Source organism: Camelina sativa, chromosome 12 (genome assembly GCF_030686135.1).
Source record: "Camelina sativa cultivar CO46 ecotype springtype chromosome 12, ASM3068613v1".
Classification (NCBI taxonomy): Eukaryota; Viridiplantae; Streptophyta; class Magnoliopsida; order Brassicales; family Brassicaceae; genus Camelina; species Camelina sativa.
In genome coordinates, this window is record NC_141891.1 from 12344368 (window position 1) to 12368406 (window position 24039).

Below are 24039 nucleotides of genomic sequence, written 5' to 3' on the forward strand. Positions count from 1 at the left end.
TAGGCGATTCGCCGACCTCAACAAATGATTTACCGACCATATGTGCATCGCCTCCGATCCGACTACATGTGATGGCGACACCCTTGTTAGCGCCTCCCTCCCCCTCGCCGCCTTCACGTAGATTAACAGGACCAAAATCTGCGAAGTCTCGGTCACGCCGCCCTCCAGCTCGTCTAACACCAGCATGGACGACTTCGCGGGAAGTCTAGCCAAGCTCGCGGCAACTAAACCCAGCTTGCCGACCTCTCAACAAGTCTCTTTCAATAGCGGCGACACTACCAGTTGCGTGCAAACCCATCATTTCTTGATCCTTCTCAACGGCGACCTCGCCCAAACCACTATGCTACCCTGTGATATCTCCAATATCGCGAGAAACGACTTCAGTAGCTCTGATCTTCCTAACATTCATACTTGGCGACCTGGCAAACAATTGACCTTTCAAACTTATCTATGTTATCGACCTACCAAGCTCGTCTCTACTATCGAACTCGTCACTGGCGCTAAATTTCGAAACTTGTCTCTGCTACCTGCAAGCCGATCATCAATCCAACGACAAACAACCCACGTAGGAGTCGGGTTCACCTCGAAATCGACGACCAACTCGCAGCTCAGCATCAAAGATCAACGGTGAGTTAAACATCATAATATCATTAGCTAAAAAAAAAAAAAAAAAAAAAAAAAAAAAGAACGCTCTACATACCGAGCTCATCTATTATTCAAAATAAGATATTTGCAACAACAAAAAAGTTACACTCGCAAGAGTACACTTAGTCAAATAAGCTCTCTCGAACGAGTCCGTCTTAACGAGTGTCCAGCTTCTACATCGTCACCCTGGCCAGGTGTACGATTTAAAACGCGTTCCACATGGATGCAGCGGTGAAATAATCCGCACAAAAAAAAGCCGAGCCCAGTCTCGCATTCAGCTAGCAGGCGGTCAAGTTTGAATAAGCCAAGTTCTTACTTGCACACTCTTGCCGACCTCGTGGCACCCACAGGGTAAGCCGGACACCAGGGCCGCACCTAAAAGGTACGACGAGCTCATCTCAACTACCAACCTAAAATTTGGTATTCGAAACACGTAACAGGGTAAGCCGAGAGACGTCTCGCCCCGTAGAATACATCTCGAAACCAAGCAAAAAGCCGAGCAAGTCTCACACTAGCTTAAGGGCGTCTGAACTAATAAGCCAAGCTCCGGCTTGCAAGTTCTTGCCAACCCCAAACACCCACAGGATAAGCCGGACAGAAAAGCCGCACCTAAAGGTACGGCGAGTCTGTCTCGCCTACCACTTTACTTTGGTAGATCATAAAACCGAGTTGCATATGAAACATAAGCTCGCTCCCTCACGGCAACGTCATCGCGCTCAACGCTCTCGCTCAACGCACTCGCGTTTGACGCCCTCATGCTCGACGACGCTATCATGCTCGACGACGCTCTAACACTCGACGACGCGCTCTCGTTCAACGCCCTCACGTTTGATGCCTTCATGCTTGCTGACGCTCTCACGCTCGAAGAGTCTCTCTCGCTCAACGCCCTCGCGTTCGATGCTCTCGCACTCAACTCCCTTGCGTTCAACACCTTCGCTCAACGCTCACGCTCGACGACGCTCTCATGCTCGATGACGCTCTCTCGCTCAACGCCCTCGCGTTTGACGCCCTTGCAATCAACACCCTTGCGTTCAATGCCTTCTCTCAACGCTCACGCTCGACGACTCTCTCATGCTCAATACTCTCGCGCTCAACGAATGCTCTCGCCTTAAACGCCCTAAAGTTTGAAGACCTTGCGCTCAACGCCCTCGCGCTCGCCTACCTCACGCTTGCCGCACTCAAGCTTGCTGCCTTCATGCTCGCCGCTCTCACGTTAGACGCCCTCACGCTCGACGCTCTCACGCTCGACGCTCTCACGCTCGACGCTCTCACGCTCTGCGCTCTTAACACTCGATGCTCAGCGCCCTCACGCTCGACGCTCGCTGCTCACTCATGCTCTTGCACTCGCCACCCTCACGCTCGTCGCACTCACGTTCGTCGCTCTTGCGCTTTCCTTCCATCTCATTTTACATTTCCATTCATGGTGGCGACTCTACTCTTGTCTTCAGTGGAGACCTACTCTCTTATTCTCGGTGGAGACCTCCACTCATTCTCGGTGGAGACCTCAAATTTCGATGGCGACATTCACTCTTCTACCTGGTGCCGACCTGCATTCTCAAGTTTGATGTCGATCTCCACTCTCCAGCTTGGCGCTGATCTCACATCCTTCTCCCGCGCTCTCTTAAGTGCCATCCTCAAGTTGACGATCAAATCTCTCCTTGTCGCTCCCATGAGAAGACGTGGGACGCAAGCCCACAACATGAACACCAATCTCATCTCGTCGATCTGACAATTTCTATCTAGCGCACAATTGCCGATCTTCGTTCGCTGATCTCTCCTCACTCGCAAGATCAACATTTTCTTGCCGATCTCCTTCCTTGCACGTAGAACCAACCTCAGAATCATTCTCGATCGCGTGAGATCCGAACTCAATTCGCCGATCTCATCCGACGATCTCATATGCCGATCTCATCCGCCGATCTCATTCGCCAACCTCAAACTCACTCTTGGTGGCAACCTCAAACTTACTCGCCGACCTCAATCTCAATCTCGCCGACCTCAATCTTACTCTCGGTGGCGATCTCAAACTCACTCTCGGTGGCAACCTCAAAACTCACTCGCTGACCTCAATCTCAATCTCGCCGATCTCAATCTCAATCTCGCCGACCTCAATCTCACTCTCGGTGGCGACCTCAATCTCACTTTCTCGCTCGCCGACCTCAATCTTGGTGGCGACCTCATTCTCAATCTCGCTGACCTAAATATCACTCTCGCCGAGCTCACCGCCGAGCTCATTACCTTCACTCATCTCGCCGAGACCTAAATCTCACTCTCGCCGAGCTCACCGCCGAGCTCATTACCTCCGCTCATCTTGCCGAGCTCACCGCCGAGCTCACCGCCGAGCTCATTACCTTCGCTCATCTCTCCAAGCTCACCGCCGAGCTCATTACCTCCGCTCATCTCGCCGAGCTCACCGCCGAGCTCATTACTACTGCTCAACTCATTACCGCCGCTCAACTCATCTCGGTTTCTCTCAAAACCTATCTCAATCGGCCGATCTTCGATCCCCCTGGAATCATTAAATCTGTCGATCTCACCTAGATCACTCTCTCGTGCGGCGATCCTCGATGACGCCCAGCAAGATCGATCGAACCCGCTCAAAGTCAAGTTATCACGGCGACCCCTGTCCGATTCCACATCATCAGCGCCGTGCCGATCTCCAACTGTGGAGTCTCGCCGATCACCGATCATCAGCAATCTCACAAGCAACCCGAGACGATCTGTGCCGAGCAGGCATATTAACAGAATTCAAGCACGTCCGCTGATCGCAGAAAAACTGACGCTCTCCGGACTAAGGGGGGGACTATTGTTGGACATGGGCTACGCCCAATATGCCACTCGGCCCAACAAAACAAGCTAATTAAGATTTCGGCCCGACGAAATTGGATGCAAGTCATTAATAATTCGTAAAGGGGCACTCTCGGGAATTCATGATGGAAACCCTAGAAAACCCTCGGTCAACAGTCGCCTATAAAAGGAAGCATCACTTATTAGGATCACCATCCTCACCCGAGGACAAGAGACAGAGAGCAATACTTTGCGTGAAAACCGTTATTGTCTTCTGTATAATTCCTTCTAGCTTCTGAGTTCGTCATTATTGGCTTGTTAGTTCTCCTGTGAACTGACGAGCTCAATCTTGATTCTTGTTAGTGACGACCTCACGATTTTATCGTTAATAAAAGAACCAGCTTCACTCTTTCCCTAAAAATCTTTATTTACTTAGTGTTGTGCAATCCCCGGTACAAACAACCATGCACAAATTCAAATGCCGGGAATGATCGTTAATGTCAATCATGTTAAGGAATTGTCATGCGAAATACTCAATCATGTAAAAGAAAATTCTAAATTTTTTAAATCTAAGCAACAATTTTTCAGTTGTCTACAACTGAAACGAAATTACATCATCCGTAGGCTACCGCTCAAACAAAAGAGCCAAAGAAAGTATTAAAACCGAAAAGGATCCCAAAACATTCTTCTATAACCAGCATTTTAACTTCATCTTTGCGCATCCTAGTCATCACCAGATCCTAAGACTGGTCTCGATCAGGCTCTCCTTCGAGGTCTAAAGAGATGTAAATAAAAAAGTCATTAAAATGATCAATTTAAGTAGAAAACACGCACGCATCATCAAGCATCCATCAACGTAGCTCTCAAGACCTATCCTAAATCGCATTTGCCATCATTAAGCTTATTATGTTATGTGTTCATTTCTTATTCTCTATTACTTTGTTGCTTAGTTTACTAGTTATTTCATTATATTGCCACAAGCACATATTTACAAAAAAAGCCTATAGTCCCCCTAACAAAACAAACTAATTAAAATTCAAACCTATAGTGTCTCATTTCACTTGGCATGTCTCAGACATTGCATTGAGCGAGTGAGCGCACTTGTTAGGCTTGAAATTTGTTTCCTGCTTAGATAGCAACCATGGCTACAGTTATTATCAGTTGTGGATGCCGAGGGTTCTCAACATGTATTATTTCAAGCCAAAGACTAGTAAACAATCTCCTGATCTCAAGCTAAGATATATTATCCAAAAAAGAAAATGTTGTGAACAATGTATAGAACCAAGACATATCTCTAAAACTAGTAACACAAGAAAGAGAGAAAAATCCTTTTTTATACCTGTATGCAAAGGTTTCTTCGAATTCGTCACTGTCATAAAACTCTATTCGTCTTCGAGACCTCTTCTTGAGTGGAAAGATTTTCTCTGGATCACCACATGGATGGATCGATAGATCACCAACATGTTCGGATATTTTTGATCTTGAATCATCCACCGAACAATTTCTAGTGATGCTAGACAAATCACCTTCATGCTCCAAAACATGTTCCACCTGCTAAATAACACCAGTCTTTAGATAAAAAATTCATTCACTCTTGTTTTTTTTTCGTGACCTTTGAGAAAGATATATGAACAAACAGAGGACCTTGCATGTGAAAGAGCAGAACTTGGAAGTGCCACGGACATGTTTAGTACAACCTTCTTTAGATCGTACACATCCCCGCCATGGCCTCAACGCTATCAGCCCTTTCTCTCCAACGAAACCATTATTCTTATTAAAAAAACAAATTAGGTGTTCAAGAAAAGTCCTTAGAATTGTAGAAAAATTAATAGATGGAGGTAATTGTATATGTTCTGTTACTTGAATTTGGGAACAATCAAAGATATTAGAGATTTCTTCAGTGTAAAGACCGTTAACATCAAAAAAGGTCACCACCTGCATTAAGTAATTCAAGATGAAGATTTTATAATTACGAACGAACATACAATGTGATTAGGGTTTATAGACACGAAGAACATACTTGAACATGAGGTTGAATATGGTACGGATCTATGCCGTCGAGGCACACAACGTCGCATGACTCGAACCGGAAGATGTTTTTTCGGAAATTGCCATGATTTTCGCAGTATCCATCTAAGTTTTCCTCTGTTAATACTTGAAACCATCTCGGTTTACTCATGATATATTTTTTAGAGAGAGAAGCTATAAATTCCAAAAAAAAAAGGAAAAGAAAATGTGATTGTTGTTGCGTCAGTGATGATGAATATTGAATCTATTAGAGATGGGGGAGATCAAAATAATTAGCCGACGATGCTTATATTTATTTTCTAGGGTTTCACAAAAATAAGGAAAATAATATATTGTAACTCTAACGATAAAAACAACATTCTTGGGTAAAAAAATATCATCAATTTTATTTTGGTAACTTGGGAAGCAAAATGAGGTGAGATAAATATAATAAACCTAATCTACAGGAGACTAAGCTGCAAGTCTGCAACATTTGTCTATACTGTATATACATACATATATTCATTTCTATCATCGAAAGTAAAATTAAAAAATTAAATGGCTTGAAAACGGAAGAGCTAGTGACTGACTGATCATCAGTGAGTGAAATTCCTGTTGGATTGTTGATGTTTTGAAGCATTGCAATGTTGCTGTGGATGATGTCTAACGTCTGATTGTCCCTAACATTCATGAATAAAACACAAACTCTTTTGATTCCTTTGTAAATAGAGAAACACCTGAAATTTTGAGTTAGCTTTAAAAGTTGTAGTTCAAGTCTTTTACCATGTCTTGGAGTCTTTCATAAATCGCTTCTGGTCTGAAAATTAATTGTTCCTGCCATAATTTTTAAATATAAACTATAATCAAACCTGCTCAAATTCATATATGAGATCAAAACAAGGGTCATGTTGACTTGATTCAGAGAACAACTTACAGTTCCATAAAGCCTTTGGTGAGTTATGGATTGCCCCTGCAATGGGAGATTAACATTAAGAATCAGCAATATATCTCGGAGAACTCTATTTCCAAAACTTGGTAACACACTTACGAGCGAGTGTATGTTTGGATGGACAGTACAATATCCATTGTGATTTGAGGCCATCGGGTTGATTTGTCCCTGTGGATCACACAGAGAAACTAAGTTTGGAAATTGAACCTTTTTACATTGTAAAAGACTATTCTAGTATACCATTTCATGTGACATATGTTGAGCACTGAGGTAGTCATCGAGAATTGAGTATCTGTTTCTTTGTTCTTGCAAAGCAGTTACTTTCCAGACTTCTTGCAATGAATGTTCCTTGACAAAGAGAAAGCCAGGTTAGACTAAATACTGACCTGAAGGGAAAGATCAGGAGACTAATAGTCCATGAAACCATCTGAGAAGGAAACCAAACCTGTCCTGTGTCAGCTACATTATCGTTTTTGTTCATCTCATATGTGTTGTTCTGTTCTTCATGTATTGGAAGATCTTGAGCTATAACCGATTCTGACTCTTCCACATTTTGGATCAAGTTACTCTTGTTCTCACACTTTCTTAAAGCTTCATTCAGCACATTAATCACGGCGTTGTAGCTCTCTTCAGATAAAGATGCTTCCTCACTCAATTTCAAAGAACGGAGACAAAGATCCATGTACCGTTGAGCCTTGGTTGATTCTACATCTATCTGATCAAGTTCCATGTTTATTCTGCTTTTAGCATCCTTTGTCCAACGCTTCAACACATACTGAGAAGGAATACTAAGTTCTCCAGACATCTGCAGAACAATCATCGCATGTCTACAAAGAAAACCTTTGAACTCAAACAATCGACAAGAACAGACAACTTTAGATGATTCAGAGTCCCACCCCACAACGAAAGCACGGTTCTGTTCATAATCTTGAACCCTGAAAGTCCTTTTGGTAACCTCATCTTCTTCGCTTTCTTTCTTCGGATGACATGCAACTCCTCCCAACACCTCCACCTGAAACTTCTTGAACATCTCACGTGTGTATACCTCAGCCATTTGCTTCCCAAATGGTGAAGGAGACTTAAGTCCGGGTTGTTTATACAATGTTTCAATCTCCGCTTTCTCTTCCTCTTCGTACCTCTCTTGTATCATCGTCTTGTAATGATCAAGAAATGATTTCAATGTAGTTTTCCTTTGAATGTATTTATCAAAAACAGAGTTCACGCTATCCGATCTTTGAGCTGTACACATTCCCGCTAGAGATACATCTTTCATATACACAGGAACCCAATGTTCCCTATCTTCATACAAGGACTGAAGCCAGGCGTTGTCTCTCATATGAAACCTATCAACTACCTCCCACCAATTTTTTTCAAATTCATCGTTCTTCCAAGAACCGTAAATAGCATCATTTATCTCATCCATAAAGCTTTTCTCTTGTCTCATAACATGACCAATCTTTTCTGGCATCTGACCAAGAGTATCCCACATATAAAAACAATGTCTAGAAGATGGAAACACCTCTGAAACAGCTTCTTTGAGCGTTTGGTCGTGTTTGGTAAGTATAACTCTAGGTTGGCATCCATGCATCGCTTTTAACCATGCCCGGAAGGCCCAAACAAATCCAGATTTAGACTCGTCTGTTAATAATAATCCACAACCAAGCAACAGGAACTGTCCATGGTGGTTCACGCCAGTAAAAGCCATAAGAGGCAACTTATACTCGTTCTTGATGAATGTAGTGTCGATGGATACAACATCACAGAAACAAGTGTAATCCAATCTCCCTTTTGCATCAACCCAAAAAATGTTTCTTAGACTCTGCTCCTCACTGAGATCAATGGAATAAAAGAAGAAAGGGTTCTCAACTTGCATATCTGTAAAGAAGTTTAAAAGTCTTTCCACATCACCATCCTCTAAAGCTAAAATCTTTCTGACTTTCACCTCTTTCACAATAGCACCGTTTTGTTTCTCAAGCTTTTTACGCCCACCCAACTCTCTCAAGGACTTGGCTTGACCAGTGAAGACTTCATGGTTATGTTCTGTTACCAAACTACGAATAACCCACCTCCCATCTTGCCTTCTCTTAACATGCAAACACGCTTTACAATCAGTTTTGGACGATGAACGGTTGATTCTACCTCGTTTTCTTGCTTGAGGAATGTTAAACCCATCAATACCTAAACCATTATCTACATCAGTCTTCTTGCTCCCATATCGCGTACAAACAAACTTGGCATCGATAAACTTCCCGGTCATTCTTGAACGACGACTAGCTTTTATAATGGTAGTAAACCCAACAGAGTTAGCATATTCTTTGTAGAACTCAAACGCTTCCTCTTTAGATTCAAATTCTCTCCCTTCATTGATCTCTAAGTTAGTCCTTTGAACATCAAACTGCACATTACTACACTCTCCCGATAGCATTTCAAAACCAATCCTCAATTAGCTCAACCCCTTCACGGCTTCACCCCTCAAAGCCAAAAGCTATTTTGATCAAATCATACCTGTTGAAACAATCATGGTCAGCTTCCAAGTTGCAAACTTTAATGAGAAAAACATAAACTTTACTATCTACAATGGAGCAATTGAAACTTAGTATCAGACAAAAACCTCAAAATGTTAAGAAAAAACATCTTTCAGAAATGGAAATGAATCATCGTAACAAAGAAAAGTCAACCATACAAAACCCATTATCTTAAAATTCAGCTCGAATCATCGGACCCAAATAGTTATAACAGAGTATAAGACACCATAGAATGAAACTCATGTTCTACTTAACAAAACCCTGAAACAGTAATTTAAGCAACTCAAAATGAAGATCTAAAGCCAGAGTAAACAAGAAACAAGTTCATTAAAGTGCAAAGATGATGATATAATTAGGGAGAGAAATAATAAAGATAGATATGATTAAATGATGATGATGAAGAAGAAGAAGACAGGGGAGAGTGATGACCGGAGGCGAGTACAGATTCTATTTTCATCTCCGCGGAACTTTTGATCTTTAGGGCAGAAGAGTCGGAGTCGTCGGCGTCGTACTCGCTTTTCTATACTCGCGGTTCTCTTACCTCTTCCTCCGGTTAATTTAGCCTAACCGGATTCTTTTTTCAATAACCGGGAAAAATCTTAAGCCACACATTTTCATTTCTGGTTATCTTGTTCTTAAGGTTCTTCTTCCTCACGACTTCACCTACGCAGATGGAAAAATACGAAATTGGAAGAAAAAATTTGCTGATTTGCTTGGATTGACAGAACTGTTCCCTAGGTTTTGAATTTTTTTAAATTGATTTTTGTGAATATATCTGATAAATCTTAGAGATTTAAGCTTCTGGTAGTTAGATTTCACAGTAAAGTTTGAGTCTTGTAATGTTGATTGAGCTCGTTTCTTGCTATCGTTCTCTCATTGGAAACCATAAAAATTGAAACTTTGTGTAATTCCTAAGCTAATAATACGTGAGTGGAATGTGGATTTTATTTAGTCTCTAGTTTCTTCAAGAATTAACTCTTTGATAGGTTAAGTAAGGTTTGGTACTTGTGAGAATTTTGATTTTTCATGTCCTGTTTTGATTGATTAGATGGTGCATTACTGTGTGTGATCAAGATTGCTTAAAAGAAATGGGTTTAGCGGGTTGTGTTGGTAGTTCTCCTCTTGTATCTATGGAACTGAGGTGGGCAAGAAGAAGAAACTCTGATGATGCTGCATCGGCATTGCCTCGATCCATACCTGTTTATCTCTCTACGTTGAAGAAAGACATAAATATAGAGGAATTGAGGAATCTGTATTCACTTTGTAACCACTCTTGCAACCGTTTGTCCGAGAATGGCAGCAGCAACGTCGAGAAGATTGTTGACATGAAAAAGCTGCGTACAGCTATCTCCCGTAGTGATGTTGTTGTCTCTGTGTTTTGCAAACCTCGTCACGCGGATCTTCATGATGCGGTTTTGTACTCTGAGGAAGGAAGTTTGTCTTCTTCTTTGTATCCTTCAGAGTTTAGGAGACAGAATAAGGATGAGAGTTCCCTGGGAGACTTGTTGCAGAATGCGATACCTCTCACTCCTTCTACTGGACAGCTTGTTGGATTCGGTCGTGCTTATTCTGATCATGGCTTGACTGCTTCTATCCATGATCTAATGGTATTTTTTTAATCTGTAGATGGCCTACTCGAGCTGTAATACCTTCTCTTTGGTGCTAAGATGTGTAATTTGGTTTCAGTGTTTTCCAGGTTTTACCTTCACTTCAACGGATGGGAATTGGTAGACTGATAGTTAACAGAATTGTCAGGTGTGATGGTATTTTCCACTATGATTTTGCTTTACTCAAAACTCCCCTTGACTTTTTCTTAAAGGTTAGTTCCTGAACTAGCAAATTACCTCATTCATCAAAAAACTGTTTTCAATAGGCATCTCACAAGCAGAGACATCTACGACATAGCAGCTCTCTGCTTCGAGGATGAAAGGTACCTACCATCATTACCTCTGAGACAACTAATCCTCATCCTTAGCAACTTGTGAGTTTGTTTTTTTATTGTATTCTTTCACGCTATGTTTAGGATCGAAGGATATGGTAATGGTATCTTGCTGATGATAACTTGAATATGGGTGGAATTGGTATTAGTATGAGATTAGGTGGATGCAGAATCCTTTATGTATATATCTACTGATAAAAATTAACATGTTTGTCAGGCCATTCTTCAAAGCCTGTGGGTTTGGAGATGACAGGATGGGCTCCACGACGATGATGTTCACGAAGAGCTTGGAGATGTAAACCTCAAGCGAGAAGCGAGAAGGCCATTGGATTTTCAGAAACTGCAGGTCAAAGCAAGTTGAATGATCTCTAAAACCTTGTTTGAAACTCTCTGATGATGATCTAAGGAAAAGGTCAAAGATTCATTGTCTTTCTTGCATTTGGATTTGATATCTAGTGGTTACTCTCTCTCTCTTGTTCACCTTAAGTAGTTAAGTTGCAATGAAGAATAGGTAACTTTCGTCTGTTTTGGTAGATGGAAGTGTATATCTTCAACTTCAATTGAAGACAATTATTTTACGCATTAATTTTTGGGTGAATTAGGTAGGTAGCCAAAATTGAAAATATATTTAAGGATATAGCATACTAATTCAAAATATTAAGTGAATGACACAAGGGGTAATGAAAATTACCAATTGAAGTGTTGATACTTTGGTGGAAGTGGTGGTGGAGGCTGGCCAGAGGTGGTGGCCGGAAGGTGGCCGGCGGTGATAGTGTTAAGCTTCTAACTAGTAAACTCAATGAATAAAAGCTTAACCTTAGGGAAACTCCATTAAATCTCCATTAACATGTAAATACAAACTCACAAGGTTCAATAACTCTCAGATTACAAGATAGAAATGAAGAACAAAGTGAAAGATAAGATCGGCAACCCTCGCTCACATCCCTCGGGTTCCTCTCTTCCCAAGCAGCCTCATGTCGGCTAACCCCTCACACATTCATCATCCCCCCTTCTGATGCTTCCCCTCTTTATTTATATAGCTTAATCACCTTCTAGGTTCTTCTTAGCCTCCTAAGCAACTTGCCTCATCTCTCACGTGTGAACTTTGTTGCACATGATCCCAAAAGATTCAGCCCTCCTCACACGTGTGACTATCTCTTTTACAATTCAGTCCCTGCATCTTATCAGATAGCCGGAAGGTGGCCGGAGGTGTGGCCGGAGGTGTGGCCGGTGGTGATGGCCGGAAGGTGGCCGGAGGTGTGGTCGGAAGTGGTGGCCGGCGGTGGTAGCCAGAGATGGTGGCAAGAGGTGATGGTAGAGGATAATAATAGAGGGTTAATGTTGTAATTATTATCTAAAATATGCACTAATACATCTTTTCATGGTTAATATAGTTATTCAGTTAATTATAATTAGGTACATTTCCGCCGAAAAGGCGGGCTGAACTTTTTTTTGATAATACTTTGTAATAATTTATTTTGTTATTATGTTATTTATAATAGTTTGTGAGTAAAAATTTGTTGCTTATATTATAATTTTTGTATTTTAAAAATGTTTATTGAAAACCTGTCAATAAAATATTTGCAATAAATAAAATTATTTAAACATTTGTGAAATATTTGCTATAGTTGTGAAGTAAGTAAAAAGATATAACTAACATGTAAAAAAAAATTATTTGTTAGTTTTTTAAAGTACAAATTAGTTTTAATTCTAACAGATTTTTTTACTTTTCTACAATTTATTTTATTTGATGTTTTCCCTATTTTCGTTTTTTAATTAGAAATATTTATTTAATTAATTATTTAATCTTAATTAAAAATTTTTAATGGCAATTGAATATATTTGTTTACACATTTTAATGTTAATTTTATATTTGTACTTCCCAATTAATATAGTAGGATTTTTTTTGGGTTAGAGAATGCAATTCCCCTTAATTTTTCCACTAGATTAGCTTGACACAAAAAAATCATTAAGATTATTTTCAAAAACAAATAATTAGCGTAATTAGTAGAAAAAAAAGAAGGGACTCCAAATCTGGCGACTTTGTAGGTGAACTTTTTCCATACTTAACAACATATAATTGTTTCTATAGTTGAAACAAACACTATAGAAGATGGTATCTTTTTTTGTGACAGCAAAATATATGAATTTCAAGAATATTTCTGTGTGATTAAAGTAATTGTACCTTTGATAATTAAACCTACAAATAGCAGGAGACCCTTTTTCCGAAGAACACATATTCTTGGGCAATATTTTCATGTCAGGGTTTAGATAACAATAACAAGTTGATTTCCATTTTCACTTGTAACTTATGTTCCTCTTTGTTCCCCCTTTGAGGAAATTTATAGAAATATTGGTCTTAAGAAACTGATGAATGATGCCAACAAAACGAGCCTAAGCACCACTATATATCTTCTTTAAAAAGTCCTATTTTTTTCTGTAAACTATTTGACCAAAAAATATATTTTCTAATTTAGTTATGGCAGTCTGTTCCTTATGTCAGTTTTATTTTATGCATCCTAAAAGCATTGACTTGTGTAAGTATTAACTAAATTACCAAATTAAAATACACCAAATGTAATTTCTATAAAACGAGCCTAATCACCACTATATATCTTCTTTAAAAAGTCCTATTTTTTTCTGTAAACTATTTGACCAAAAAATATATTTTCTCTAATTTAGTTATGGCAGTCTGTTCCTTATGGCAGTTTTATTATATGCATCCTAAAAGCATTGACTTGTGTAAGTATTAACTAAATTACAAAATTAAAATACACCAAATGTATTTTCTATAAAACGAGCCTAAGCACCACTATATATCTTCTTTAAAAAGTCCTATTTTTTTCTGTAAACTATTTGACCAAAAAATATATTTTCTCTAATTTAGTTATGGCAGTCTGCTCCTTAGGGAATAAATGGTTGGTCAAATCTCTTCTGATTGTGTTGATGGTGATGGTAACACATGTAGTGGAACCAATGGCTGAAAACCTAAACCATTCAGGCCAACGAAAGCAAGAGATTGAACTCAGGCTTAAGCAACTCAATAAGCAGGCTCTTAAATCCATCGAGGTATAAAGAAAGTCAAATATTAACATGTCACATGCGTTTTAATATTAACTACTAACCTTTATATTTATTTTGCAATATTATTTGTATTTGTCAGAGTTCAAGTGGAGAAATAATAGATTGCATATATATTACAAAGCAACCAGCTTTTGATCATCCAATGCTCAAAAACCATACGATTCAGGTTCTATATATTGAAAAAGTTCCTTGTCAGTGTCACGTTGTCAGTCGTTCTCCTAAGTAACGTTACAGGGCTTACTATAACTGCTAACATTTATTCTTATGGTAAAATTTTTGTATATAGATGAAACCTAGTTCCTATCCACACGACGTTTTCACTGAAGACGATGATGCATCAACACCAAACAACCATGAAGAACAGCCCGAAGATATAGCTCAGCCTTGGCACTTGTCTGGAGATTGTCCGGAAAAAACTATTCCCATCAAAAGAATAACAAAAGAAGATCTTTTAAGAGTAGATTACATTCAAACTTACGGGAAAAAAGATTGTTGCTCGAACATCTCTCAGCGTCATCGATTATACGATCACCCGACTGCTATCAAAGATGATAACGTCCATGAGGTATATATGCACACCCAGATCATCCACATGTATTTTGCCACATTAAAAAACTTAATGTTAACTAACTATATATATGTGTGTTCTATTCTGGTAGTATGCGATCACATATGTTAATAATGATGCCTTTCGCGGAGCTAAAGCACAAATAAACGTATGGAAACCGTATATTGAAAGTGTAGGAGAAGTCAGTATATCACAAATATGGGTCTTAGGAGGCAAATTTGGTCCTGGTTTGAATACTCTAGAAGTTGGTTCGCATGTAATACAATTCAGTTACTCTCTTTTCCTATTTTAATATATTTCCTATTTGATTTCCGTTTTGAATAATATAATGTTCACCTCGCAGGTCTATCCGGTTCTATATGGTGATGCCAATCCCCGGATTTTTATTTACTGGACAGTAAGATTTCCACGACCTAACTAATATTTATATTTGCTTCTTCATTTATATTATACTGTTCAAAGTTTTATATCATCTAATTTTAGGCTTTTATAAAAACTGGCTACCTGATTTTTATTTAATGATAAATAAACAGAACGATGGTTACCAAGAAAAAGGGTGCTACAATCTCCTCTGCTCAGGCTTTGTTCAAATCAACAAAAGAATCTCCCTTGGTGCTTTGGTAAAACCCATCTCCACCTATAATGGCCCTCAATATATACTAACCGTACAAATATGGAAGGTTGGTTTAGTTCATTAACAAGAATGAACTCTTATATCTACACATTTTTAAGTCTTTTTATAATATTCAACAAATACTTACGAGTTATGATCACAATTCTTACTTTTTACATGAATTCTTTCACAAGTGCAATAGTTCCGCATCATGTCCATTTTTACATTGCATTGAACCACTATTTCATATAGTAATTATCATTTTTTTTTTGTTAATTATGAATCAGTTGGTAAAATCTCCAAAATAAATCAGAATTTTGTTATATTTTTATTAGGATCCAAAGACTGGAAATTGGTGGTTGCAGTTGAACGAGAAAGACTTGATAGGATATTGGCCAAATGAACTATTCCCAATGCTAGAAGATTCGGCGAACCTCATAGAGTGGGGAGGTGAAGTAGTGAACAAGAAGGAAAATGAACAACACACTGCCACCCAAATGGGAAGTGGACACTTTCCAAGTGAAGGTTTTGGAAAAGCAGGTCATTTTAAGACCGTCAAGATAATTGATATGTTTAATGGTATAAGAGACCCGGTCAAAGTTCAAACAATAGTGAGTCGACCTACTTGTTACAATCTCAAGACTGGTTATAGTAAGTCATGGGGAGTTTTCTTTTACTATGGTGGTCCTGGTCGTAACTCTGCATGTCCTTAGAAATTCAAATACATAATCTTCATATGAACTTATGTTATTGTACATGTTTGAAGTCTTAATTTAAAGATTACAACTATGCATTTGTGATGAATAATGCAATTGAATGTCGTCGTCCAAATTGAAAAACGTATTTGTGAAAAATACATTAGAAAAATACAATATAAATACAAATTTATATTGATAAGAAATATTTTCATTGTACATTAGAAATAATGCAATTGAATGTCGTCGTCCAAATTGAAAAACATATTTATATTGATAAGAAATATTTTCATTGTACATTAGAAAAATACAATAGTGAGATAGTTAAGTTACTTGTGGTATGAGTTAAACCAACCAATCAAACAACCACAAAATTAAGCCTAAGAGTATGCCAATTTTCTAAAAATTGTAGGTTTTTAAATATTATTATTATTACTAGAATTTTTTTTTTTTTATTAGGAGTTTCTGTTATCGTTGTTGTTATCATATATGTTCATGTGGTATGCTTGCTCAGATCTATAGATTCAATTTTGTGGTTGGTGCTTGATTTTTTCGTTCTTGTATCTATGTCAACCATCGTCTAATTCCGTGTATCATGTGACCTCTCAGGTGATCTCTAATTGTGGAAATTGGCCTTTGTTTGCTCTGGTTCTTTCTTGTTTTGGATTTAAGCTCCCTCTGGTTCTTATTAAGTTCTCAAACAGAAGGTGAGTTCATTTGAGTTTCGACATGGTGTGTTATATTGTATATGCTGAGTCTAACTACTTATGGCTTTCTCGTGTGGTGTATATAGAGTTATAGAATTGATCTTATCCTTTTTTCTGGTGGGTGCATTGTAATTGTTTGAATCACTTCATTGTTTCAGGCAGTGTTTATCTTTCTCTCTCTATGGATGCAATCAGTTGGCTCCCTGACGAGATTCTGGGAAAGATCTTGTCATTTCTTCCGACAAAACAGGCCGTTTCAACATCTCTTCTCTCCACAAGATGGAGGTATATCTTTCGACTGGTGGATAATCTCGAGTTTGATGACTCTTTCTCCCTGCAAGCCCAAGAGGCTCAACGACCAAGGTATGCGTATCCGGAGGCCGTCGAGAACTTTCTGCGCGCTCAAGGGGTTGGTGAACAAACTAGAATTTGTATGGCGGGAATTTAATTTAAAATATTTCTTATCAATATAAATTGTTGAGCTCAAATATAATCATTCCAACTTTTGAGTATAAATCTATATAAATACTAAGCTTACTTTACTCAGTGATATACAACATATATATTTAAATATTTATTTGTTATATTTATTTGCGATTTTACGTGAGATTTTAGTTAAATTTTTTATCAATAAGAATCATTGAATATGAATATAATTTGAAGATTAAAAGATAAATCTAGATAAATGCCGTATTTATTTTACTAATCTATATATAACATATATTCTCTAGTGTCGTAATAATATTGTCGACAATCTTCTAACGTCATTATCGATCGTTGACTTAATTATAGAGATCATTTAAACATATAGATACCCTACATTAAATGCGAATATACGAAGTTATATGAAAAGTTTTAGTGCTATGTCGCTGCAATGAGGTTGTCCAAATGCAAGATAGAATGCATCATCTGCCATAATAGAATTTCTGACTAAGTCAATAATGCTGAAATGTTTAAACCCCCACAATGAATATCTATTCACTAATCCAAGTTACATATTTTTCTAAAATCTCATATGTTATTTGCAGATGTTAATTTTGTGATGCAAATTCAGCTTCGTCTTCTCAAAAAAAAACATAGTGTACTTTAAATATGTTGTTTTTGCCAATATATATATTATAAAAAAACATATTTGATAATATATATATGTTATATTTGTTATATATGTTTTATATCATGTTATAAAATTATAGCATCAATTGATAATATACCTTATGAGATATACCATAATAAATCTTTTTTTTTTTAACATCTAAAACATTTGATTAATATGAATCAGAGTACACAAGATTAACAATGAGAATAATACAACCAATAGTGTATGTAAAGAAAAAACGACCAAGAAAAAACTTATCTTCATCATTTCTATCAATCTAGTGTGACTTTCTTGCTTGAGAATCATCTTCTTTTTGCTGATGAAATACCGATAACGCATTTGAAAATCATAGGGAGCGATCCATCTGTTACATCGCAACACCTTGAAATTGATCGAAACTCTTATATAGACAGAGATGTCATTGGTCTTGGTTTGGCTTAAACTCCATTGTTGTTGATATGGAATAAACCATCTTCTGATTCTCCTCCATAGGTAGTTTCTTATTGTCACCATATTTTCATCTCAGAATTGCCTCTTTCTCCATGGTGGTTTCCATGGTTGTTGTCTCCAAAGCAAACCTGCTTGTCTCCAGTAGAGTATCGCCGCAATAACAAGTCTTGAATTCTCCGGTTTTTCCACAATGATGAAACGATTGGTCTCAGCGGCTTGATAGACCACCGTGAAATGCGAGAACGGTTGAGAAAACACGAAATCCCAACATCTCCAATTATATTTGTAGATCTTAGAGAACAAGACTGCATCACATCGAATCATGGGCTTCGGTGTGGAGATAACTGCCGAAGAGTAGGAGAGATGTCCCAAGAAAACCACATCACCGGCAAAGAGAATAGCAATCCTCACCATAAAGGTGAAGAGAAATCGAATGATTGACATAGATTTGACAACTATCATCAAAAGGAAAGGAAGATCACAACACCACTTGTCCACGACATTAGATCCGAGTAGATCCGAATTATCCAAAACCCACGATTTCAATGTAACTAAACATTTATCAGACTCACCATGACCCAACCCGAATTCAAAATGACTCGGTCCAGACTCATGATGACCCATCCAAAACTCATCGTGTGGAATCGCCAGTTTTACTCGTCCTCCTGAAATTGTTTTGTGGTGTGTCGCCACCGTCTCCGTAGAGTAGTTAAGTAATTAACAGAAATTAGGAAAATACTAACGAAAAGAAAACAGAGAAGAGTAAGGCCGACGCCGGAGTCGGCGCCGACCGGAGAAGATAACGAAAAGCTTTGTTTTTCTAGAGAGTCGCCTTCTTCGTCGCAGGGAGAGAAACCGTTTATTTTACCATAATAAATCTTTATGGTATATGTTTCTTAGAAACTAATGTTTCACTTCAATTTTATTTTCATGTTTAGATTTTTATAAATAGAATGACATAACTTTACATTCTAAAACTCATTAACCCATTCTAAATTTTGGAATATAATTATTTTTTGGTTATAATTCTAACAATAACATTATTACTAAAATAAATGTATTGTATTATTTTTTACTATTTTAAAATTTTACTTTATTCATTATTAGATAGTTATTATTTACAAAAAAACTTAAATTATTGTTTAACTATTTTAAAATTGAATAATTTTTAAATAATTCGTTTTTAATTTATTTTTTACTATTATTACTTATAAGTTAAATATGCAATGAATGAATATTAAAAATAATATTTTTTTATGCAAAAAAATTGATTAGGTGGATGCTGATGTAGAGGAAAGAGGAGTAGGCAAAGTTAACTTTATATATATAGATTGGTCTTAAGAAACTGATGAATGATGCCAACAAAACTTTCTCAAGAATGTTTTTTTTTTTTTTTCAAGAAAGTATTTACTTTTGGTTGAATCTTAATCTTAGAAGTTACTCTCTACAAAAAATAAAAGAAATATGTGTGTTTGTTATATAAAGTAAAATTGTGTTCGTATGAATGTCTCTGTTTTATTCGATAGTAACTATATGCTTCCACAACTATATTTTACAAGTGATGTTTGATAACTCATCCCATTCGTATACTTTCAGTCTTTTACTAACTTTTATAATTATACTAGTGATTTTTTGTTTTTACCAAATGATTTTTTGCTCAACTATAACTAATTCGTTTGATTTTTACTTTTTACTGGTTGTTTTCGATCAGTTACTCTTTACACGAGAAATCAAAGTTGTAATATTTGATGAATTCGAGTAGTGAAATCGCCGTAAAAAGAAAAAATATAATAATAAAGAATTGGTGAGATTTATTCATTATCCAAACACATTTTAAACCGGTCTAGCAATATATCACACATAGACTTTTCGTTAATACATATGCTTATCGCTTATACGTTGTAATATGTCTTATTCAAAGAAATACAATTCCCGTCAAAGCATCCACATTAGTCTAGATACTCTAATGGTATCTCACAAATATATAATATCAGTAGTTCCAATATATTATAAATAAGTTAAAGAGTTAAATTTTAAATCAATAACAAATTTAAACCAATCATAAGTTTATAAATATCATCAAAGTATCTCATGTTTTACTCACTTAGGACTCTCCTACATCTCACCACTGGAGTTGGCCGGCTTCTTCTTACTTATTGGAACCTAATTATTAAAGAAAAATATAAGTTTATTTACATTTAACACATCATCAATTAGGTATTACAATTTTGTTATAAGATTTACGTACACTTTTTATAGAAGTAGCATATGAGAAAAACAACACCCCAAAAAATGAAGCATAGCCCCACAACCGCCTCCATAACCATTTTCCGTTACTTGTTCTTGTTCTCACTAACAATTCTTTTATATATGTATTTTGTGTGGGTTCTGATGATCTTATTATAATCCAAATGTTAGAAGTACTCATAGCAACATATAAAAGTGGTATTTTACAATCAAATTTGATCTTAACATGCACTCAAATGCCCAATTTTGATATTAATCAGATCATGACATGTGTGATATCTAATATTAAATAGATTGTGATATATGTATGTCATAAAATAATTTAGTCACAACATATATTTAAGTATATCTAATATTAAATAGATTGTAACATTTGTCAAAGAGTTTCCTCAAAACTTATAATGATTAAAAAAACAAACTTATATATACTAAGAGAATTTAATATATATATATATATATACTCTTATTATATAAGATATATAAAACATACCCAAATAATAAATTTTATTATTTATGAACCTAACTGAAATAAATAAATATACCCAAATCAGTAATTTAATTGTGAAAACTGAAAACATATGTAATGTATTGTAAAATGATATTCAAATCATTGTAGCATTAATTAATACATATATCTTTTTTTATCTATATATTTTTATCATCTTGTATAGAAAATAGAATGGGGAATTGCATTGTATAACCCAAAAAAACTTTATAATTCATTGAGTAGCTATACTAACCATAAAAAGGTGATATAGTGTTTATTTTATATAATAACTAGCTGGTTGCCCACGCTACCCGCGGAAATTTTCTTATCTATTTATTTTTATTTTATTTGTTATTTAATTTTTGTTGTTATTTTGCCTTTTGTTTTTATATTGTGATTCATTGTTTTGGTTGTTATTTATTTTTTTTAGGTTGGGTAGTTTTGTAATATTAATTATAATATAATTGAAAATTTTGAAATAGTTATTGCATCTGTATTCAACGTCATTGATGCTGCACATGATGGTTGATCGAACAACCACCAACGTAGCGTAACAGAGTTGTATTTTTGTTATTCTGACTCCATGTAATGATTGTTTGTCTTTTTCTATCATTGATTGGTCTTTGTTTTGCTTTGTTTCCAGTCCAACTTATCTAACCAGAGTTTTCTTTCCACGATATTACTTCTGCATAACATTACAATTTTGTAAAGGCAAATACTACTGCTGTTCATAAACATTCCAATCATGAATCTGTGTTTTTTTTGTGAAAATATTCTTGAATTCGTTTTATGTAGTGTGTTTCCACATTTTGACTTGCGAGGTATTTTTCCATGAAGGTCTTTGTCTCTATTTATTGTTGATAATATATTCATATTTTGCAGCCTTAAGTTGATATTCTTGTATACTCAATTGTCTTGGGCTGCCTTTGTAAGTGGTGGTGATGCTTCCAATATATGTCTTACGTTTTTGCAGGAAACGCGAGCTACTCGTGCCATTATATCTCCAAAGATTTCATTTGGGAGTTCTTCTAGGGTGTATGGTTTTACTTGGTACATTTTTTGTATGTTTCTTCTGAATTGTTTTGGTCATAATTTTTCATGTATTTTATAGTGTTGACGTGCGTTGGAGTTACGTTTTGGTATTATGGCTTAATTGTTGGTTTTTCTTTATTGTTGGTTAATTATGTGTTTTATATTGAGATTTTATGTAGTATTGCCATTACCTCTCTTACTCATTATTTTATCATATCATTGTCTGAGTAATTGTGTTTAGTGGCGTTTTTGTTTATTATCCATTGTGTGAGTAATTTTGTTGTGTGGCTTGATCTCAACAAATTTTTAAATTCTGTTTTAAATTTATTATGAACTTGTTGGTTTATACTTTTAATATTTAAGACATATACTGTATTGAAGTTGTTGATGGTCTCAGAATTAACTCTTTGCTCTATTTTTTTTGTCCTAAATACTATTAATTATTATAATGTATTAAAATGAAGTAGTTTTCAAAGAAAAATGTTTTTTAAGGTAACATTTTTTTTTAGTGTTTTAATGAAACCACCTTTAATTTGTATAACAGATTACAATAACCTAAATGTTTTTGTTAACAATTTTTTTGTCTTTATTCATGGATCTAGATGCTGTTGTTAATATTGGGGGCCTTTGGGCTCTAAATGAAAAATCTACTACAGTCTCGTGGATGTTCAGGAAGCTGCTAAAGCTAAGACAAAAAGCTATTAAGTACCTCCACATAAAGATTGGCACAGGGGAGGATACTTTCTTCTGTTGGGATCCTTGGACACCTTTTGGTTCCCTTGTTCACTTCTTGGGGGAAGAGGCTCCACGCCATCTTGAAATCCCATTATCATCTCTGGTTTCGGACTATAAAGATGGAGAAGCATGGAACCTCCCTCAAGCGAGATCTGATTCTTTCCTTGAAGTTCTCAGCTTCATCACCACCATTCCCTCCTCAAATGTTAGCGACTCCCCACTATGGATCGTCAACAATAAGGTACAAAAGCACTATAACTCCAAGGAAATGTGGAATTCTCTGCGTCTTTCTAAACCGCCAGTTCCTTGGTACTCAATTGTTTGGCATAAAGAATCTACCCCTAAGCACTCAATAGCAACCTGGCTGTTTGTATGTAACCGCAATCCCACTCTGGACCGTCTGATTAGATGGGGTTATGATGTGGAACCGACTTGCCTTCTATGTGGGACGGTAAATGAATCCAGGAATCATCTTTTCTTTGATTGTGTTTACTCCTCTGCTGTCTGGTCAGAGATGATTAGAAGAATGGAGCTCTCTCCTCCTCCTTTGGAGTGGGAGCAAATTATCCACTGGCTACCATCTGTGAGCTCCTCCGCCACCACCTCTCTTGCTCTCCTTCAACTGTGGCAAGCCTGTATTTACGAGATTTGGAAGGAACACAATCGCCGCTTTCATGACGGTATTACTCTTCCACCAACCACTACAAGAAAACACGTGTTTTGCGACTACGATCGGCGACTATACACATAGTCGTTAAATTTAGCGACCATTTACCTACTAATTTGCGACTGTTTTATGACTAATCAAACATAGTCACTATTTAGTCGCTAATTAACGACTAAACGATTTTGTCACTATTTTAGTCGCTAAATGGCGACTATTTTGCGACAGTTACGGCGAGTCGCAAAGCTTAGTCGCAACATAGTCGCTAATTAGCGACTAAGAGGTAGTTGTTTGTGTAGTCGTTAATTTAGCGACTATTTTGCGACATTTTCGGCGGGTCGCAAAAATTAGTCGCAAAATAGTCGCTAAAAGTTGGTATAAAAACACGTTTTTAGCATTCGGAGTAGGTGTACCTATATTTGGTGACTACGTAATATAGTCACTTTTTAGTCGCTAAATATACCTATATAAACTGAGCTCACCAATCGTTTTACTCACTCACAAGAACACAAAGCCACACAAGAAAAAAAAAACGAGATCATAGAGATTTCTAATAATGTCAGGAAGTTACAATTATAGTAATTTTCGAGAGTGGATGTACAAGAGGATCGATGAGGTGACGGGAAATTTTACAGAAGAGTTCAGAGCCGGGATGGAGCAGTTAATGCAATTTGCAAATAACCAGCCTTATCCGAAGAATCTGTTTAGTGGTCAAGAGCAAGGCTACAGCCCTCCGAAATCTGGCTACAAAGCACGGGGAGGATCTGGAGTTGTTCTGGTCGTCACTTTGATTTACCTCTCACCGGGTT

At 36.9% G+C, this 24039-nt stretch overlaps 5 protein-coding genes and 1 long non-coding RNA gene across 15 annotated transcripts; 3 read left to right on the forward strand and 3 right to left on the reverse strand.

Moving 5' to 3' along the window:
• Positions 1 to 3969: 3969 nt before the first annotated feature.
• Positions 3970 to 5732, reverse strand: LOC104731540 (uncharacterized). Of its 2 annotated transcripts, XM_087478380.1 has the most exons (5): positions 5453 to 5732; positions 5293 to 5367; positions 5077 to 5202; positions 4772 to 4983; positions 3970 to 4207 (listed from the first exon to the last, which is right to left on the reverse strand). In XM_087478380.1, the coding sequence occupies exons 1-5, from the start codon at positions 5609 to 5611 to the stop codon at positions 4189 to 4191; spliced, it is 591 nt and encodes a 196-aa protein (XP_087334506.1). In that variant the 5' UTR covers positions 5612 to 5732; the 3' UTR covers positions 3970 to 4188. The 2 variants fall into 2 exon arrangements, with proteins under 2 accessions (XP_087334506.1, XP_087334505.1); XM_087478379.1 differs by having other exon boundaries at positions 5077 to 5367.
• An 89-nt stretch (positions 5733 to 5821) lies between these two features.
• Positions 5822 to 11948, reverse strand: LOC104731542 (protein FAR1-RELATED SEQUENCE 1). Of its 6 annotated transcripts, none has more exons than XM_010450967.3 (8): positions 11544 to 11948; positions 9343 to 9576; positions 6834 to 8893; positions 6629 to 6736; positions 6488 to 6556; positions 6374 to 6409; positions 6223 to 6273; positions 5822 to 6119 (listed from the first exon to the last, which is right to left on the reverse strand). In XM_010450967.3, the coding sequence occupies exons 3-8, from the start codon at positions 8811 to 8813 to the stop codon at positions 6036 to 6038; spliced, it is 2328 nt and encodes a 775-aa protein (XP_010449269.2). In that variant the 5' UTR covers positions 8814 to 8893; positions 9343 to 9576; positions 11544 to 11948; the 3' UTR covers positions 5822 to 6035. The 6 variants fall into 6 exon arrangements, with proteins under 6 accessions (XP_010449269.2, XP_087334499.1, XP_087334502.1 ...); XM_087478373.1 differs by having other exon boundaries at positions 5822 to 6109; positions 11544 to 11887; XM_087478376.1 differs by having other exon boundaries at positions 9356 to 9576; positions 11544 to 11860.
• Positions 9551 to 11438, forward strand: LOC104731541 (GCN5-related N-acetyltransferase 3, chloroplastic). 4 transcript variants are annotated; one of them, XM_087478377.1, is made up of 5 exons: positions 9551 to 9651; positions 9962 to 10520; positions 10610 to 10668; positions 10787 to 10843; positions 11070 to 11438. In XM_087478377.1, the coding sequence occupies exons 2-5, from the start codon at positions 10002 to 10004 to the stop codon at positions 11149 to 11151; spliced, it is 717 nt and encodes a 238-aa protein (XP_087334503.1). In that variant the 5' UTR covers positions 9551 to 9651; positions 9962 to 10001; the 3' UTR covers positions 11152 to 11438. The 4 variants fall into 4 exon arrangements, 2 of the variants coding, with proteins under 2 accessions (XP_087334503.1, XP_019089300.1); XR_015574499.1 differs by lacking the exon at positions 9551 to 9651 and having other exon boundaries at positions 10002 to 10520; positions 10600 to 10668; positions 10787 to 10894; XR_002034495.2 differs by lacking the exon at positions 9551 to 9651 and having other exon boundaries at positions 10002 to 10520; positions 10600 to 10668.
• Positions 11949 to 13681: 1733 nt separating the features above from the next.
• On the forward strand, positions 13682 to 15929 carry LOC104731544 (protein neprosin-like). The gene is made up of 7 exons (XM_010450969.2): positions 13682 to 13921; positions 14016 to 14102; positions 14223 to 14501; positions 14596 to 14760; positions 14848 to 14901; positions 15038 to 15184; positions 15453 to 15929. The coding sequence occupies exons 1-7, from the start codon at positions 13742 to 13744 to the stop codon at positions 15828 to 15830; spliced, it is 1290 nt and encodes a 429-aa protein (XP_010449271.1). The 5' UTR covers positions 13682 to 13741; the 3' UTR covers positions 15831 to 15929.
• A 3924-nt stretch (positions 15930 to 19853) lies between these two features.
• On the reverse strand, positions 19854 to 20624 carry LOC147930436 (uncharacterized). Its single transcript, XR_015575550.1, has 2 exons — positions 20314 to 20624; positions 19854 to 20228 (listed from the first exon to the last, which is right to left on the reverse strand). It is a non-coding gene; the product is annotated as an uncharacterized LOC147930436 (long non-coding RNA).
• Positions 20625 to 22423: 1799 nt separating this feature from the next.
• LOC147930437 (uncharacterized) lies at positions 22424 to 23317 on the forward strand. The gene has a single exon (XM_087476869.1). The coding sequence runs from the start codon at positions 22424 to 22426 to the stop codon at positions 23315 to 23317; it is 894 nt and encodes a 297-aa protein (XP_087332995.1).
• Positions 23318 to 24039: the final 722 nt, after the last annotated feature.

Coding starts and splice junctions, on each gene's coding strand:
- LOC104731540 (XM_087478379.1), bottom strand. CDS start 5,611: ATGAGTAAACCGAGATGGTTTCAAGTATTAACAGAGGAAAACTTAGAT. Junction 5,368..5,452: donor ATATTCAACCTCATGTTCAA/GTATGTTCTTCG, acceptor TACTTAATGCAG/GTGGTGACCTTTTTTGATGT. Junction 4,984..5,076: donor TCTGCTCTTTCACATGCAAG/GTCCTCTGTTTG, acceptor GTTATTTAGCAG/GTGGAACATGTTTTGGAGCA.
- LOC104731542 (XM_087478374.1), bottom strand. CDS start 8,813: ATGCTATCGGGAGAGTGTAGTAATGTGCAGTTTGATGTTCAAAGGACT. Junction 6,737..6,833: donor ATGTAGCTGACACAGGACAG/GTTTGGTTTCCT, acceptor CTCTTTGTCAAG/GAACATTCATTGCAAGAAGT. Junction 6,410..6,487: donor ATCCAAACATACACTCGCTC/GTAAGTGTGTTA, acceptor CTCCCATTGCAG/GGGCAATCCATAACTCACCA.
- LOC104731541 (XM_019233755.2), top strand. CDS start 10,002: ATGGGTTTAGCGGGTTGTGTTGGTAGTTCTCCTCTTGTATCTATGGAA. Junction 10,521..10,609: donor CTTCTATCCATGATCTAATG/GTATTTTTTTAA, acceptor AGTGTTTTCCAG/GTTTTACCTTCACTTCAACG. Junction 10,669..10,786: donor ATAGTTAACAGAATTGTCAG/GTGTGATGGTAT, acceptor TGTTTTCAATAG/GCATCTCACAAGCAGAGACA.
- LOC104731544 (XM_010450969.2), top strand. CDS start 13,742: ATGGCAGTCTGCTCCTTAGGGAATAAATGGTTGGTCAAATCTCTTCTG. Junction 14,902..15,037: donor GGATTTTTATTTACTGGACA/GTAAGATTTCCA, acceptor ATAAATAAACAG/AACGATGGTTACCAAGAAAA. Junction 15,185..15,452: donor TAACCGTACAAATATGGAAG/GTTGGTTTAGTT, acceptor TATTTTTATTAG/GATCCAAAGACTGGAAATTG.
- LOC147930437 (XM_087476869.1), top strand. CDS start 22,424: ATGGATCTAGATGCTGTTGTTAATATTGGGGGCCTTTGGGCTCTAAAT.